General features: G+C 33.9%; 2 protein-coding genes across 4 annotated transcripts; one reads left to right on the top strand and one right to left on the bottom strand.

The window, feature by feature from the left end:
* LOC109721700 (homeobox-leucine zipper protein HOX12-like) lies at positions 2,459-4,269 on the top strand. 3 transcript variants are annotated; one of them, XM_020249443.1, is made up of 3 exons: positions 2,459-2,719; positions 2,845-3,232; positions 3,760-4,269. In XM_020249443.1, the coding sequence occupies exons 2-3, from the start codon at positions 2,879-2,881 to the stop codon at positions 4,018-4,020; spliced, it is 615 nt and encodes a 204-aa protein (XP_020105032.1). In that variant the 5' UTR covers positions 2,459-2,719; positions 2,845-2,878; the 3' UTR covers positions 4,021-4,269. The 3 variants fall into 3 exon arrangements, with proteins under 3 accessions (XP_020105032.1, XP_020105030.1, XP_020105031.1); XM_020249441.1 differs by having other exon boundaries at positions 2,853-3,232; XM_020249442.1 differs by having other exon boundaries at positions 2,919-3,232.
* LOC109721701 (deSI-like protein At4g17486) lies at positions 6,490-12,518 on the bottom strand. Its single transcript, XM_020249444.1, has 4 exons — positions 12,148-12,518; positions 11,604-11,818; positions 10,166-10,453; positions 6,490-7,060 (listed from the first exon to the last, which is right to left on the bottom strand). Exons 2-4 carry the CDS (start codon positions 11,812-11,814, stop codon positions 6,816-6,818), a joined length of 744 nt encoding a protein of 247 aa, XP_020105033.1. The 5' UTR covers positions 11,815-11,818; positions 12,148-12,518; the 3' UTR covers positions 6,490-6,815.

A 15,051-nucleotide genomic window follows, 5' to 3' on the forward strand; every position in this document is an offset into this window, starting at 1 on the left:
AAAATGCAGTAAAATAAATTATTTTGTTTTTGTAAATTAACAATTTTATTTATTTATTTATTTATTTAATTTATTTTGCACTATGCTCCAATAGAAACAGTGGTTTACAGCTTGGCAGTGCCTTAAAAAGAGGAGTGGCAAATTTTCCAGAATAAAAATTATTGTGTGGACCGTCTCCTGTGGACCATTTTTACTTTTTTTTTTTATCGTAAAAAAGTTTGTAAATGGAGACACAAAAACTCTTATCAGATATAAATAAAAATCATAACACTTTCAAATTTTTTTTTATTAAGATTTTAAAAACTCGAAAAAGATTAATCATCAAAATAGCTGTTCTCTGTTGTATAAAAAATACTAAATATCATAAATCTTAACGCAGAACCTCGATTTTGTAAATTATATCTATATTTAGATTTAAGGCAGCAAGATTACAATTCATTAAGTAATTTTCTACAGACCCTTTGCATTGCAACATAATATTTAAAATTTATTGCCTATGCAAATGAGTAGTCCTAAAAATTACTCTATTATTTGTTGAATAATATAAGATTAAAACATATTAAAATTATATATATATATATATATATATATATATTACTATAAAACACTAAATCATTTCTATACAATTCGCTTTTAGATTTTTAAGGTACTTAGCACAGAGTATTATAGACAGAAAATAATTTAGTTTCTACAGAAGATTTTTATTATGTTATTCATGCATCGGCAAACCTAGAAAAAATTTTTAAACTGCATATACAAATTAACTAATTTAAAGGCTCATCGTACATGATAACAATTACAACAAATAAAGAGCAACATTTAAAGAGATTAGTAAGATTAAGTTTTGAACTAAGTTTGAGGTTGCAGTGTATAAACACATCCACTTTTACGCTTTGAAAGTGCCGAAGAATTTAAAAAAAACTCCAAAAATAAAAGGAAAAAAAAAGGACTTCAAAGTATTTTCAAATTTTTATTTTCTAAAATATATAATAAATAAAAACCGCGGTCCATGTGATTTGTTCTTCTTTTTTTTTTTTTTTTTTTCTCTAACCCTGGTTAGTGCTGCAACTAGTTGCTTAACAATTAATACAAAATTATTATAATTTTTCCCTTTTTCCCAAAATGCCCCTGCGGTCCCCATTCGCCTTTACACGGAAAGCGCCACCTCTCGCGACACGTGTCGGTTCCTGGTCCCCCCTCACCCAAAAAGAGCAGCATAAATTTGTACCGAGGGCATTTTGGTCATTTCACGTTAGTATTCACATAGTATACATCTGGTGGTAAAAGAAGTGAGTGAACTGCACTTTTGGTCCCCAACCTATAAGTTGTGTAAAATTCTAATTCTTAAATTTTAATTTATTATAATTTTGAGATTAAATTTTTGTAATTGTTGTAATCAAGTTTTACAATTCGATTTAGTTGGCTAATTATCGATAAATTGTTGGTGTAGAAGTTGACACTAATTTATATTACTTCTACGTTACTGATTTGTCAATATTTAACCATCTAAATTGGTTTGTAGGATTTGATTGCAATAATTAAAAAAGTTCGAGATAGAAATTATGATAAATTAAAATTTGAAAAACTTAAAGTGTCATGCCATGCGCCTCGTAATTTGAGGACCAAAATTATAATTTACCATAAAGAAAAGTATGGTTTGTTACAATTTTTTATTAGAATTTTGTGAATTATTGTAATCAAATCTCATAATATAATTTATTTGACTAAATATTGCTTTACTACTTATGTTGAGATGATATAACAATTTAATTAGTGTTGCGTTACATTACTCACAACATTGCTACATCGCTTTCATATTAATAGCATATACATATTTAGTGAACTAAAATAGATTGTACAAACTGATTATGATAATTCAGAAAGCTCCAACAAGAAATTAAAATAAATTAAAATGTGAGAACTAAATTTTACTCGTGCTTTATAGGTTGAGAACCAACAATATAATTTGACCAAAAATATGTACGCAAATTAGATATAAATAATTAGAATTGAATAGTGATTATTAAAAGTAATTAAATAACATAAATCTAATACTACTGAAAAAAAAAAAAAAAGTGACTATAAAAATAAAATAATAAATGGTGTTTAAATTTATAGAGAAAAACAATAGTAAGTGTCCCCCCCACCCCCAAACCACAACCACCAAAAAAAAAAAAAAAAAAAAAAAAAAAAAAAAAAAAAAAAAAAAAAAAAAAAAAAAAACGAAATACATATTTTAAAGTGGCATTTCAGCTATTTCTACCCATTTCCGAGGGCATTTTCGTCCATCAACCCTTCTACTCCCTTATAAATGTAAGGGGATTTCCACCAAGTCATCTTGAAGCACTTAGCAGTAGCCGACCTTTTCTCTCTCTCTCTCTCTCTCTCTCTCTCTCTCTCTCTCTCTACAATCCTCTTCTTGAAATCAAAACAAAACCAAAAAAAAAAAAGAAAAAGAAAGGCTTTTCTCTCTCTCTTCAACTCTAGAGATAGATAGAGAGAGAGAGAGAGAGAGAGAGAGAGAGAGAGATTTATGCTACATATATGTAGCAGCTATAGAGAGATTTGGCCTAAGAGGAAGTAGAGAGAGATAGAGAGAGAGAGAAAATGAGTGAGGTTGGCATGAGCCAAGGAGATGAGGAGGAGTTACTCTTCTCCTCCGCAGCTTACATATCCAGCAACCACAGCAGCTTCTACTCCCTTCCTCCCAGTGGTTGTGGTTCGTACATACACACTCCAATTAATTTCAATTTCAATTTCAATTTCAATTTCAATCTCTTTCTACTATATATATATAGATATGTATATAACGTTACGACGTACGTACGTACGTGCATGTTAAAGATCAGTAGTTGTTACTTACGTTCGACGTGCATGTATGTATGTGTATATGTATATGGACGACGTACTACGTACAGGGGAGACGAGGAGGAGGACGCGGCGCAGGCGGAAGCGGGCGAGGGGCGAGGGGTCGGGGGAGGCGTCGAAGAAGCGGCGGCTGAACGACGAGCAGGTGAAGTTCCTGGAGCTGAGCTTCGGGGAGGAGCGCAAGCTGGAGACGGGCCGCAAGGTGCAGCTGGCGGCCGAGCTGGGCCTCGACCCCAAGCAGGTCGCCGTCTGGTTCCAGAACCGCCGGGCGCGCCACAAGACCAAGCAGATCGAGGACGAGTACTCCAAGCTCAAGTCTGCCCACGACGCCGCCGTCCTCCACAAATGCCATCTCGAGAACGAGGTACTCGCGTCTGCCTGCCTGCCTGCCTGCCTGCCCACAATTCATCATATTAACACTAATACAACCGACCGTCCCTTGAGCGCGCAAGTAGTAAAGGGCTTGGTGGCTGGTATTCGAGACCCAAGTTCGAATTCTAGTTGATTCACATTTCCAGCTAAGTTTATTTTCAAATGAAATAAACGAAGTAGGTAGCGTGCTACCTCACTCTCAGAAAAAAANTCTTATTAATGTTTTTTTCACTAAAAATTAAAAAGAGTTGTTTATACCCGTAAACCATTGAATTAAGGATTGTAATGATTACAACCATTTTGAGTTGTACACTTAATATTTCACCATAAATAAATGTACTTGAAAATTAAAAGTTAAGGTAATTTACTAAATTAAATATACGAAACAGATAGCATGCTACCTATCTCTTAAAAAAAAAAAAACATTAATACAACATTAATAATTGCAGCTTAATTAAGCTTTAATTTATTTGAGAAAATCAAATTAATTATTATACTTGTTATAATGGGCCGGAGCAGGTATTGAAGCTCAAGGAAAGGCTATCGGAAGCCGAAGCGGAGATCAGGAAGCTCACGGCCGGCATCACCGGAGCTTCGGGGGGCGGCGGCGGGGGTGGCGGAGGAAGTAGTAGTCCGAGCTCATCCTTCTCCACAGTCACACACCGGCCTTTGGTTAATGGAGAATTTGGGGTGGAGGGAGAAACTGATTTTATGTACATATATAATGATTACACCTACAATAACTACATGATGGATTTGGTTGGTCTCTATGGGATGTAGAGTTTAGTGGGGTTTTTATTTTTATTATTATTATTATTATGATTAATGTGATTATTGTTGATGTAAAATTTGTTGGTATGTTCTCCCCCTGCTGCTGCTGCTGCTGCTGCTGCTGCTGCAGTAGTGCTAACTAAGAGCAGAGGTAGTATTGTACGTAGTGGGAGGTATATTTACCCACCCTTGTAATTGTACACAGTAGGGTGTTGTAAGATATTTTTGTTCGCTCTAATAAGGTTTCATTAGTACTTATTATTACTGTTCCTCTATTTCCTTAACATGGGTTACAGCTCTACAACAAAGGATTTGAGCAAAAGTAGCAGTAATTAACCTGAATATTTTCTCCGCTATCATACTCTCCGCATATTGGCCAACATAAACATAGGATGATCTATCTATCATTGTTCTCTTTATACCCTTATCACAAGTTAAGATAAATAATGAGTGAGAGGTCTCAAGAGAATTAATTGTACCCTTCTTAGTTTTCATCTGATAAAATTGCACTAGTCCTCAGAAAGAAACTTTTTAGCGCAGTTTCAGATTGCTCCTAAATCTTTAAACTGTCCCGATGTTTCCATCATCTGATTCAACAAAAATATCGCCGTAATCGCCTGTCTAACAACCACACAAAAAACTTTTGGAGTTTCTTTATATGTGGGTGTTCCAATCCAGTTTAATGAAAGAATCTGATGGACAAGAATAATACTGCATTAATTAAATGCAAATATTAGGAGCCCAACCCCACTAAAAGCGTGGGGACCCTCTGTGCAACAACGCAGTAGGATAATGCCATGATTTGATGAAGCTAAGAGGTTGAATTAATAGATGAAAGAGACCATCAGACAATGCTTTTGTGCCTGGTTTGGATGTAAAGGTGTTTTACTGACCATGTCTTTTCGATTTACTCTACAAGCATGCAATGTATAGTACATTAGGAGTTTATTAAATGTCCAAAATAGCTATCATATTCCGCTTTTAAATCATTCACACGGATTACAATAAATCACACTGTAGGTAAAATATACTATCTACTGAGCCTTCGTTTGAATGTCAGAATAAGTTATCCTTGAATAACTTATTCTGTATAAAATTTCTTTTAGTACGGTTCTAAGTAACGAGCATTTTAAATATTTGATCATACTAGTTATCAATCAAATTTATAAACTTTTTTCAATAAATTAAGAAAATATACAAACAAGATATTCAAGAATCCAAATGGGGACTAAGTCATGGATCTCAAGACCCTTTAAAAAGCAAAAAGTAACTCCTAAAAAACAAAAAAAAAATTATATCTAATAAGTTATTGTTGGATAAGTTATTCCGACCTTCTAAGCATTATTCTAAAAGAGATTAGTGGAAAGCCCATATGCTATTTTATTCTAGACATTTCACCGCACTCGATGATTTTTAACTACAGTAGAAAATTCTTCTACCGAACAAAATTAATATCATTCCATTTTATTCTAGACATTTCACCATACTTAATAACTTTTAATCATCACAACAAAAAAATTTTTATACCGGACAAAGTACCGTTAGATAACTTATTCCGACATTAAAATCGACGTTCAAAGAAGGCTTCAACACTCTCCATGGGATAAATAATAGAGAAGTCAAAGACATTTTTTAGATGGGCAAAAAAAAAATCTTTGTATGTTTTTTTTTGAAAAAAAATTCCAACATATGACAAACCTAAAGTGTCCATTGGGGATGCCACGTGTGTCACAACCCTACTTGTGCTTTATTTCTAGCATGCTTTCACTTCCCCTCCAAAGATTAGTCCCTTTCCTATTACCCTATTATTGTCCATTTATCTTCACCCCTATAACTCAAATCACTTCAGAGGTGTACTAAGATGCCAAATGTTGGAAACACCAAAAGTTCCAAGCTTTTCACGCTTTGGAAAGCATGGGGCCTGAACCTTATCCAGTGCTTCTTGTTGCGGACAAAGCAGAAGCGGATTAAGTGACTTCCAAAACAACTTTTCAAGTAAGTTCTTTCGCAAACAAGAACGAGTAAACAGAAGTTCCGAAATAAACCTTCTACTTTTGCCCCAGAAGCTTATCCAACCCGAAGACTCTCGGTCCGAGAACAGTAATGTATATCAACACATTTGATTCCTTTGATATTATTCTATATAGAACTGTTTTCGCGGCTACACCGCTCATGAATTTTCAACATTACAAACGTTTTTCAAACCAATTAAACAAAGAAGCAAGATGATGGACTCCAGCTCACTAATTCAGCAGATCAGAGGATAATAAATTATCTAATAGAGTTGAAAGGATATAATATTGTACGACACGAGACAATTTTTTACTTGTACGAAAGTGTACAAAAAGAAAAAATAAATGGGCGACGTGTAGCAAAGAGATCATACAAGGAATCTCTTAGCCACAACTACCTCAGGACGATAAAAAAATTCAGTTGATCAGGGACATACAGGGCCCTACAACAGCTAAGACAATATTCCAAAGTTGATTGCACCATTGTGCACAACTATATCGATACAAGAAAAAAAAGCTCATCAAGCATTTGGTATCTCAGAGAACAACCATTTAATTCAACACTCAGATGCAGCAGCATGAATACAGAGCGAAAAAAGAAAAAACAAAGCCACTTCCCATTTCAGCCACCTGAACAAAATTATACAACAAACAAGTATCTTGGCATGGGGCATCAAAAAAGAGCATAACCTAGAGTACATTCATTCTTAACCAAATTCATTTTGGAGGGGTGAAAAAGATACCTAAATCCGCTTTTGCTTTTGCAGACACGATTGATAGGATACAGGGACTCTATTGCTCCTTCAAAGGGCTAGTATTGGATCTTCTCAACTCCCATGGTGGAAGGCACCCATTTAAAGGAAACGACAGGAAGAGGGAGGACGACGACAAGTGCCTCTGACGCATGGAGAATGAAGACAAGCAACTTAGAGCACTTGTTAGCCTCATTTTCTCGCCGTCTTCGGCTTGGTAATCCGGATCATGACGAACCGCATTAATCTTAAGGGCCTCGGGAAGAAGGCAGTTGCAAACAGCACCTGAGGGGAAAGAGATCGAAGAACATGTTCTATCATGTCATATTTACTAACTTAAGACTATGCTAGTGAGCAAAGTTAAAAATACACTAAACACAGGAGGGAGACATAATTGTAAACAATAACAAGGGTAGATAACACTGATTTCCCATGGCAATCCAATTAAAATATAGACCAATTACATATGTCGGTTTTTGTTTGGCCAAGGCAAGAATAAAAAAATGTGTATGACAATGATAGCTCCAGCAACAATAACAACAAAGTTTTAGTTCCATTGACTATACTAAGCTTTAGTCCCGGCAGTTTAAAAACAGAGCTGTTTGCAGAATTTTCATTTTTCCAGGACTCCGAAAATCTGTTCCAGATTCAAGAATGTGACTGAGTTTCCATGATCTGTGGTGGAAACTGTAGAAGTCTAGACTTCTCAATCCCTTGAGGTTCCTTTTTTGATGTGTTAATAATAGATGTTAGTGCAATATGTTCCTCTCTTGATAAAACTTTGGACAAATCCGTCTTTTCCTTGATAAAGAAAAACAAGTTATCTGTTTGTTGTTGACATTTCATTTCTACTTTCCAAACCAATCCTATAAGCAAATCTAACTTGTTAGTAACAACATTGCACCAAATAGATTCAAAATAGAAAATATATCATCTTGCAGTGATCCACTTATATCCTTAAAACAATGTGACCATGAAATCTTATAAAGTTCCACCTGAATTTTAGCTCATCCACCACATTCTGCAACATAAGTAGCAAAAGTGCGAATATTGATCACTACATTGTAAAGTCACTATCAAATTTCACTCGTCCAAGGTCATGCAAAGTGCCTAGTGTGGTCTCCTTGGTGCTTATGTGTCCTAGGCATCAAGCTTTTTAGCAACTTGTGTAGACTAGGTGCCTAGAAGAATGAGAGACCATCTGAAAAACCATTTATCCACCATATTCAGCAGGCTACGCACTTAATAGATGACTAGCTAATATTTCACTTAGAAGATAAGTCTTTTTTTTAACAATATTTTACTTGTTCTTTTTTTTTGGAAAAAAAGATAAAATATTAGGATAAGATATGATCAATAAAATGAGATCTCTCTTTGCACTAATATTTGTTATAAAATGAGTATTTTTGGTTTTTATTGTTCCACAAGTTTCATTCAACATAAATGACACCACAATTCTGAAGTCCTCCAGTAACTGTACAAACATACAAAAATCTGTTAGGTCATGTTTCATGTTGGACATATAGTCATAGTATCGAGTCCAAACTACCTAATAATTTCTTTAGAAAAAGAACTCTGATGAGATCAAAACTTCCTCACATTTGTAGTTTAAGAGAGACTCTCTACATACTATCAAAATATATAGATGAAACCATGTGATAAATTACCTAATAATATAAAAGTTGACCCACACTCCCATTTGTTACATCCAAAAACTTGTTTTGACCGAAATGGATTATTTGACTTGCTAATTGGACCCAAATGAGTCAATTATGAATTTGACCCTTCATAGACAAACTGACACAGTTTTAAAAACAATTGGACAACGTGTTCTAATCTTATCTAATCTTAACATAAATCAGCATTACATGATTTGGAGTTAGCAGACTACTTGACTACTTGGGAAAATCATCCAATTATCTTTTTAAACCTCCCTCCACTTCAACAGGCACCGTGAGCTTGTACATTCTCTTCCTGCTCTCTTGTTCTTCTAGATTCTTGTTCTCTTCTCCTACTTATTTGCTATGTGCAGATGTTGAATAAACCATTTCATGCCAAGCGGGATCACGTTGAGATAATCCGACGAATTTGCCATAACTTGTCAGATTAAGACCAAGGATCATCGTATTATTTATTAGGCTCCTGACATCGAACAGACATGACCATGGAATGACAGAATGGTTTATTTTAATATTTTTCCAATTAATAAGATATTGTTTGTTATGTTATTCATGTATTTTCTTGACATGCATTATTTGTTTTGACCAGTCTCAAAAGTGTGTATACCATCTGCCCGGCCATTGGTTTAAGGTGTGACGGACATAACGAGAGGCAGTTTTGCACATAAAGGGCAGATACAGGATGAATAACATCCTATCCTTCTCAAACATAATTGTTGATGCAAGCTAGCTGCATTACGTTAGGACTTTTAATATTTGAATTTTGAATTTTGAATATTTGAATACTTAAAAATATTTAAATTTTGAAATAGCTTGTTAGGATTAGTTAGCATTGGTTCTTAGGATAGGTATGACTTTCTTAGTCATTTTGAAGTTTGAATTTAAAAAGGTGGTTGTTTTTCAGGTGATTGTTTTATCTTAGATTATTAAATAAGCCCAAGAGGGCCCGTTTGTAAGAAGTTTAAGACGGAATGAAAATTTGTTTATATAATTAGGGAGTTCCCTCGAGTTTCTCTTTCCTCTTTCTTCAACCTGGATTGGCTGGCTTTCCTCTATTCTCCATCTTTGTTTCTTCTCTCTCTATTTCCTCTACCGTACTACTCTGATCTACATCAAGCATGCAGTTAGATTAAGTGTGATTGTATCAGTGCCAACATCGCTAGTTGACTACACAATATAACTCGAGGCTAAGTAAATTAAGAGTTTGATAAATTGTAGTGCCTACAAAACAGCAGGCTCTATGCCAACTATAGTAACATAGTAGTTTTAATCAGGTAGCTCTACCTTTATTTTTAATAACAGGAATCAGAAAGAAAGCACTATCTATACCAATCTATCATATATTCAAATAGAAATAGAAAAAATCAAACATTAAAACCTCAGATAAAGCTGTCTTGGTTAAGCTGCTTTAGCCAAGTCTTCATCAATCAAACTATGCCAGAAATAAAGATGACATATTAAACATAAAAAGGAACATCAATTCTCTTAAGTGAATTAGGACATTTAGGCCACTTCAGGAGGGGTAAACACTATTTGCAAGGGAGTTGCATAAAGCTGTCATTCAAGTAGTTCAAATTAATTTCAATATAAGGGCACTAGAGTATGAAATCATGTGCAACAAATACAAATATAACAGCACTACAGATAATTCATGAATCAGAACAATTAAATGGTAGTCCTAATAATCAAGCATGCCATTAAAGGAGATTACCTATCCTCGCAAGCCGGTTCACCCACTTGGGGATTGAATTGCCAGTCAGCTTATAACAGATGTCATTGCAGAAATGGTTGCAGTTCTTGACGATCAAATGATATGTATCTCCATTGTAGTTTACCGATTGGAGCTCCATAAACTCTCTAACCTGCAAAGGATCTAGGCAAGTTGTGCCGATAAATATTGATTTCCTAAACCTGAAGCCTGGACACTGACGAGGCTCAACCTCGAAGACTCCACTCGAGGGGTAATCATGTGCTCCAAATGCATATTCTACACCATGAACTACATAGACACAAAATATAGCATTCAGAAACATTTTTATTTTTTAAATAAAAAGAAATTTTCATATTACAAATAAGAGCTCGTTATCAGGCATCCAAATCTTGTAATACTTCATCACATCGCAGTTGCTTTGGAGAAAAGGAATAGCATGGCAATAGAATTTGTTGTTTCTGTCGACACTTGAATTTATTGCTCTTGGCTAATAAATGACATTGTCATTTACTAAATGTCTGGATAGTGGATATTCGTCCAATTCGATCATGATGTATTCCACTTATAGATAGGTGAGATTAGATATGTCTAAGCAAGTCAATTTGTGTCTTATTGCGGTTAGATCTATGTTAGTCCTTTTCAATACCAACTGGATCTAATTAAAAATGAAGCCCAATATGAGATTAGCTAAATATTTTGCACTTGGCATGAAGATTGTCGCTGTTTCCTTCGCAGAGACCAAAGTTGACAGAGATACATTTTGAAGAGCATTCCAGGTTAGATAGCTTAAATTGGCAAAAGATGACTGTTTGGTGAGACATAAAGGGAAAGACTGGAAGAGTTTGGTAACAAATGAAAATTTGTATGGCGTAATCTTGTAAATGAATTTGTTTCTTCCTCCTATTTCTTCCATGCTTTCCTAATCCCCATTCCGATACCTTTCATGGTGTATTTAAATGAATATTTTTGCCTAATTTTCCTTTTAGTTGTTAATACGTTGCTTTTCATTGGCAATTGTTCAAAAACCACGGATTTTCTAAATATGTCGCTTCTTAATGATCAAAATTCAACATGATTATGACACTACAACATATGGCAATACACAGTATGTTAGCCTACAGTATATTCATTGGTATCAAAACAAAAATTAGTTTAATGAACGAATTTCTTCAATAAGAAATCTGCAGTTGTTCATCCTATCGAGGCTCGAGCTAACAATTCTAGACAAATAAATCACCCGCCAACAAAAGCAAAAGATTTGGAGATATATACTAAGAAACAAACATAAATTAGTGAAGCAGTAATCAATTGAAAGAACAAAAAGATACAACCTTAAACAAAAGGCAATGATGCTAATTCAAAGATAACATATTTACATGTTTATCTAGATCAATTAGTGGAGGTGACAACACAAACAGAAATAAAAGGAAAACAATACCTTCAATCCCAGAGTGGAAAATCCCAAGACCAGCCCAATACATGTAGCCATTCACTGGGGTCAAATCATACACGTTCAGGTAAACCGGCGCATCGCCCGGCGTTTGGCCGGCCGAGCGGACCTTCGGGAACATACAGAACTGGGTCCCGGATTTCCGTCCCATTCGAATCGGCACCAGGGATTTCCATCCCTTCTTTGTCCCCAGCTTCATGTTCCTTCAATCAATCAAGGAAATAACCACACCATCACCCCACATTTTACAACAGTGAACATGCGTTCCACAAGATGTTCGCGGAAATGCTTGTGTGATATAACACCCAAAGAAACCCATGATGGGAACCCCCAAATGAGAGCAAAATGAGCTCAGTTGGGTTAATCCATGCCAAATCAAGATCCCATCTTTCCAAACTCCTCCCACATTTCACAGATCCGAAAGGGGAAAAAAACCTAAAAATCCCCAAAAAAAGGGGGAAAAATTGCAGAACACAAAAAAATAAAAGAAAACGAAAAAAACAGAGGTCTTGAGAGGGGAAACCCCATTTACCCGTGGTCGGAGGAGAAAACCCAAATCACAAAACGCGAAGAGGACGAAGACCACCTCCGCCGACGCGGGGAACCGCCATTGTTGGTCCCAAAAGAGCACCACCAACCCCACCACGTCCACGGCCACCACCACCACCAAAGAGCCTTAGACCACCTCAATTAGAAGAAACCCTAGAGAGAGGAAGAGGACGAAGGGAGGAGATCTCATTGCGGACATGGAAATGGCGCATCAGGGGGAAGAGGAAGAGATCTACAGAGAAGGAGATCTCTCTCTCTCTCCCCTCCTCTTCTCTCTCTCTCCTCTCTCTCTCTCTCTCTCTCTGTCTCTTCTCGTACACCGATTTGGCCTGTTCCTTTTTCTGTAAGGGCCAGTAAAAAAGAAGAGACAAGCTTTCTCAGAAGGCGCGCTTTTAGCCTCTTCTTTTTTCTTTTCTTTTTTTTTTCGTTTTTTGGATTAATTTTTTATTATCCCGGCAAACATAATAAATGATAAATATATTTTTATAAAATTTAATTTTTATAAATTATTTTTATAATAATTTTAATATTTTTAAATATGTCTCACCGTTAGAAAATTTTAATTAATTATAAATTAAATATTTAATTCTGATTAGTTTTTTGATATTTTTATATTTTTTTATATTATACTGTTATAATTTTTGAATAAACATATTTGTGATGATAAAATTAAAAATATAAATAGTTCTTTAAATAGGTTTTTAACGGTAACAAAGTAAAATGACATATTTGAAACAATTAGGACATTTATAGAAACGACATATGAAAGTTGAATTTTATAGAGACATATTTATCATTCGCTATATTTGTAGAGATCTGTATGAAATTAATCTATTTTTTGATAATTTTTCGAAGATGTAAAATATGTAGTGGAAATTACTGGCAGGAATAATTGTATAAACGTCCCTGCAAAGTGAAAATATTGCATATCCATCCCTCTATATTTTAAAACATTTTATACATCTTGTAAAATTTCCAAGCATTTTGACTTGGAAAAAAAATGATACTGAGATTAACCTGAGATTAGTGACCTATGATCTTATTTTTATTTGGGCAATTTAAAAAGTGTCTCTCAAAAAGTTACAAAATAATTGTCACTATCATTTGTTGCAGGGTGCATGACTAAGATTATTGGACTATATTGTTCTTGGTTATACCTAATTATAATAAATAATAATATGGTATTATGCAGGGTCAACGAAATTATTTCTCATCAAAAAACGGCATTATATATAATTTTCTCTGCGGTTTTTTTTTTTGTTTTGTAATTCAATATTATTTGGTTCACCTATTATTCTTAAATGAAAATAATCAATTAAAAGCCAAAATATGTTATATTCTTTGTGAATGTATAGTATGTTTTTTATTTAATATTTATACAGTTTTATTTGTTTAATTAATTAGTTTTCATTAAGTTGGTACTCAATTATATTTTATAAAATTATAAAGTTTGAAATTTTTGACTTAATTAAAAAGACGTTGATGATAGATAAATGATAAAGTGAAATTTTAATAAAGTTAGAACAAATTTTCTCCAGTGTAGATATTTTTGACAACTTTTTAAATTAAAAAATATTTTTAATATTAACGCTATGTAATAACGACCGGAGAACAGACGCATATGAAGATATGATCTATTTATTAAAATTAATATAAATTCAGATAGTTGATTATTAACTTTTTTGGGTATAAAAATGAATAGTGCAATTAACTTTTTTTTTTTTACTGCTACAGTGATTAGCCATGTCAAAGAATTTTTTATTTTTTCTAATTCTTTTTTTTTTTGAGGGATTTTTTTTTTCAAAATTGGTGGGCATTGCCAAAGCTTCATTTAAATTAGTTATGAATTATTTCTAAATTTTCATATGAAATAAACTAATGTGTAAAATTCATAAAACTATATATATAAATTATAATAGTTAAGAAAAAAATATAAATAAACCAATTTGTGCAGGTATGATTTGTCAACTATCCATATATTTTGTAATGCCCAAATAGTCCCATATCGCATTTCTCTATTTTAGGTTCTGACAATTGATTTTCTGCGTAATTTCGACTGGATAATTTCTTATTTTTGAGGCTGCATTAAGGTAAGCGGCCGGACACCCGTTAGTTTTTCGCTAAATAATTTAGAAAAATACTTGATTGTGTGAAAATCTTTATTTTGTAGATTTTAAAATTAAGTGTTAAATGTATATTAAATATTTTTGTAAATTGAATTTCAACTGTGATTAAAAAGTTTTTTTAACAGAAGAATTTTGAAATTTGATTATCTGTTCTATAAGTTAGTGATTAAATAATTTTGAATTATAATGTTTCTTAATATTCTGTTATGCTAATATTGGCTATATCGACATGTATTTTGTTATAGAAGCAAGATTCGTCTTTGTATTGCGCCTTCCAGTGCCTGCGCCTATCCGTGCCTTTATTTTGTTTGCGCATTCGGGTGTCTCTATTTTGTACAAACATATTCGGTGTCTCTATTTTGTTTGCGTCTTCGGTTGCCTCTATTCTGTTTGCGCCTTCAGGTGCCTTTGGATCTCGCTAACGGATCATATGATATAGTTAGTTGCCGGAGTCGTTTATTTGCTGAAAAAGAAATGCTTTGTAAAATTATAATTTCAATCCGATTTGAAATTTTAAGTTTTTGATAAATTCTTGTTTACTGAAATTTTACAAATTGAAAACCAGTCGCTTGAATTAATTTTTGTATTTATTTATTTATTTATATTGTATACTTAATCCTACTAATGTGGTGTATAACTCTCCTATTTAGACCCTGATATTCTCGTCGGATCCAAACCAGAGGTCCTTTGTAACGCCCAAATAGTTCCATATCGGATGGGATACTGATTCCGATCAGTTTATATGAGACATACACGCTAGT

The sequence above is a fragment of the Ananas comosus genome, linkage group 15 (genome assembly GCF_001540865.1).
Source record: "Ananas comosus cultivar F153 linkage group 15, ASM154086v1, whole genome shotgun sequence".
Taxonomy (NCBI): domain Eukaryota; kingdom Viridiplantae; phylum Streptophyta; class Magnoliopsida; order Poales; family Bromeliaceae; genus Ananas; species Ananas comosus.

Bases quoted from the DNA above. Each gene is read 5' to 3' on its own strand.
- LOC109721700 (XM_020249441.1), top strand. From the start codon at position 2,608: ATGAGTGAGGTTGGCATGAGCCAAGGAGATGAGGAGGAGTTACTCTTC. The intron at 2,720-2,852 runs GTTCGTACATAC...AAAGATCAGTAG, and splicing joins CCTTCCTCCCAGTGGTTGTG to TTGTTACTTACGTTCGACGT. The intron at 3,233-3,759 runs GTACTCGCGTCT...GGGCCGGAGCAG, and splicing joins AATGCCATCTCGAGAACGAG to GTATTGAAGCTCAAGGAAAG.
- LOC109721701 (XM_020249444.1), bottom strand. From the start codon at position 11,814: ATGAAGCTGGGGACAAAGAAGGGATGGAAATCCCTGGTGCCGATTCGA. The intron at 10,454-11,603 runs GTATTGTTTTCC...GTGTCTATGTAG, and splicing joins TTTCCACTCTGGGATTGAAG to TTCATGGTGTAGAATATGCA. The intron at 7,061-10,165 runs GTAATCTCCTTT...CTTTCCCCTCAG, and splicing joins GAACCGGCTTGCGAGGATAG to GTGCTGTTTGCAACTGCCTT.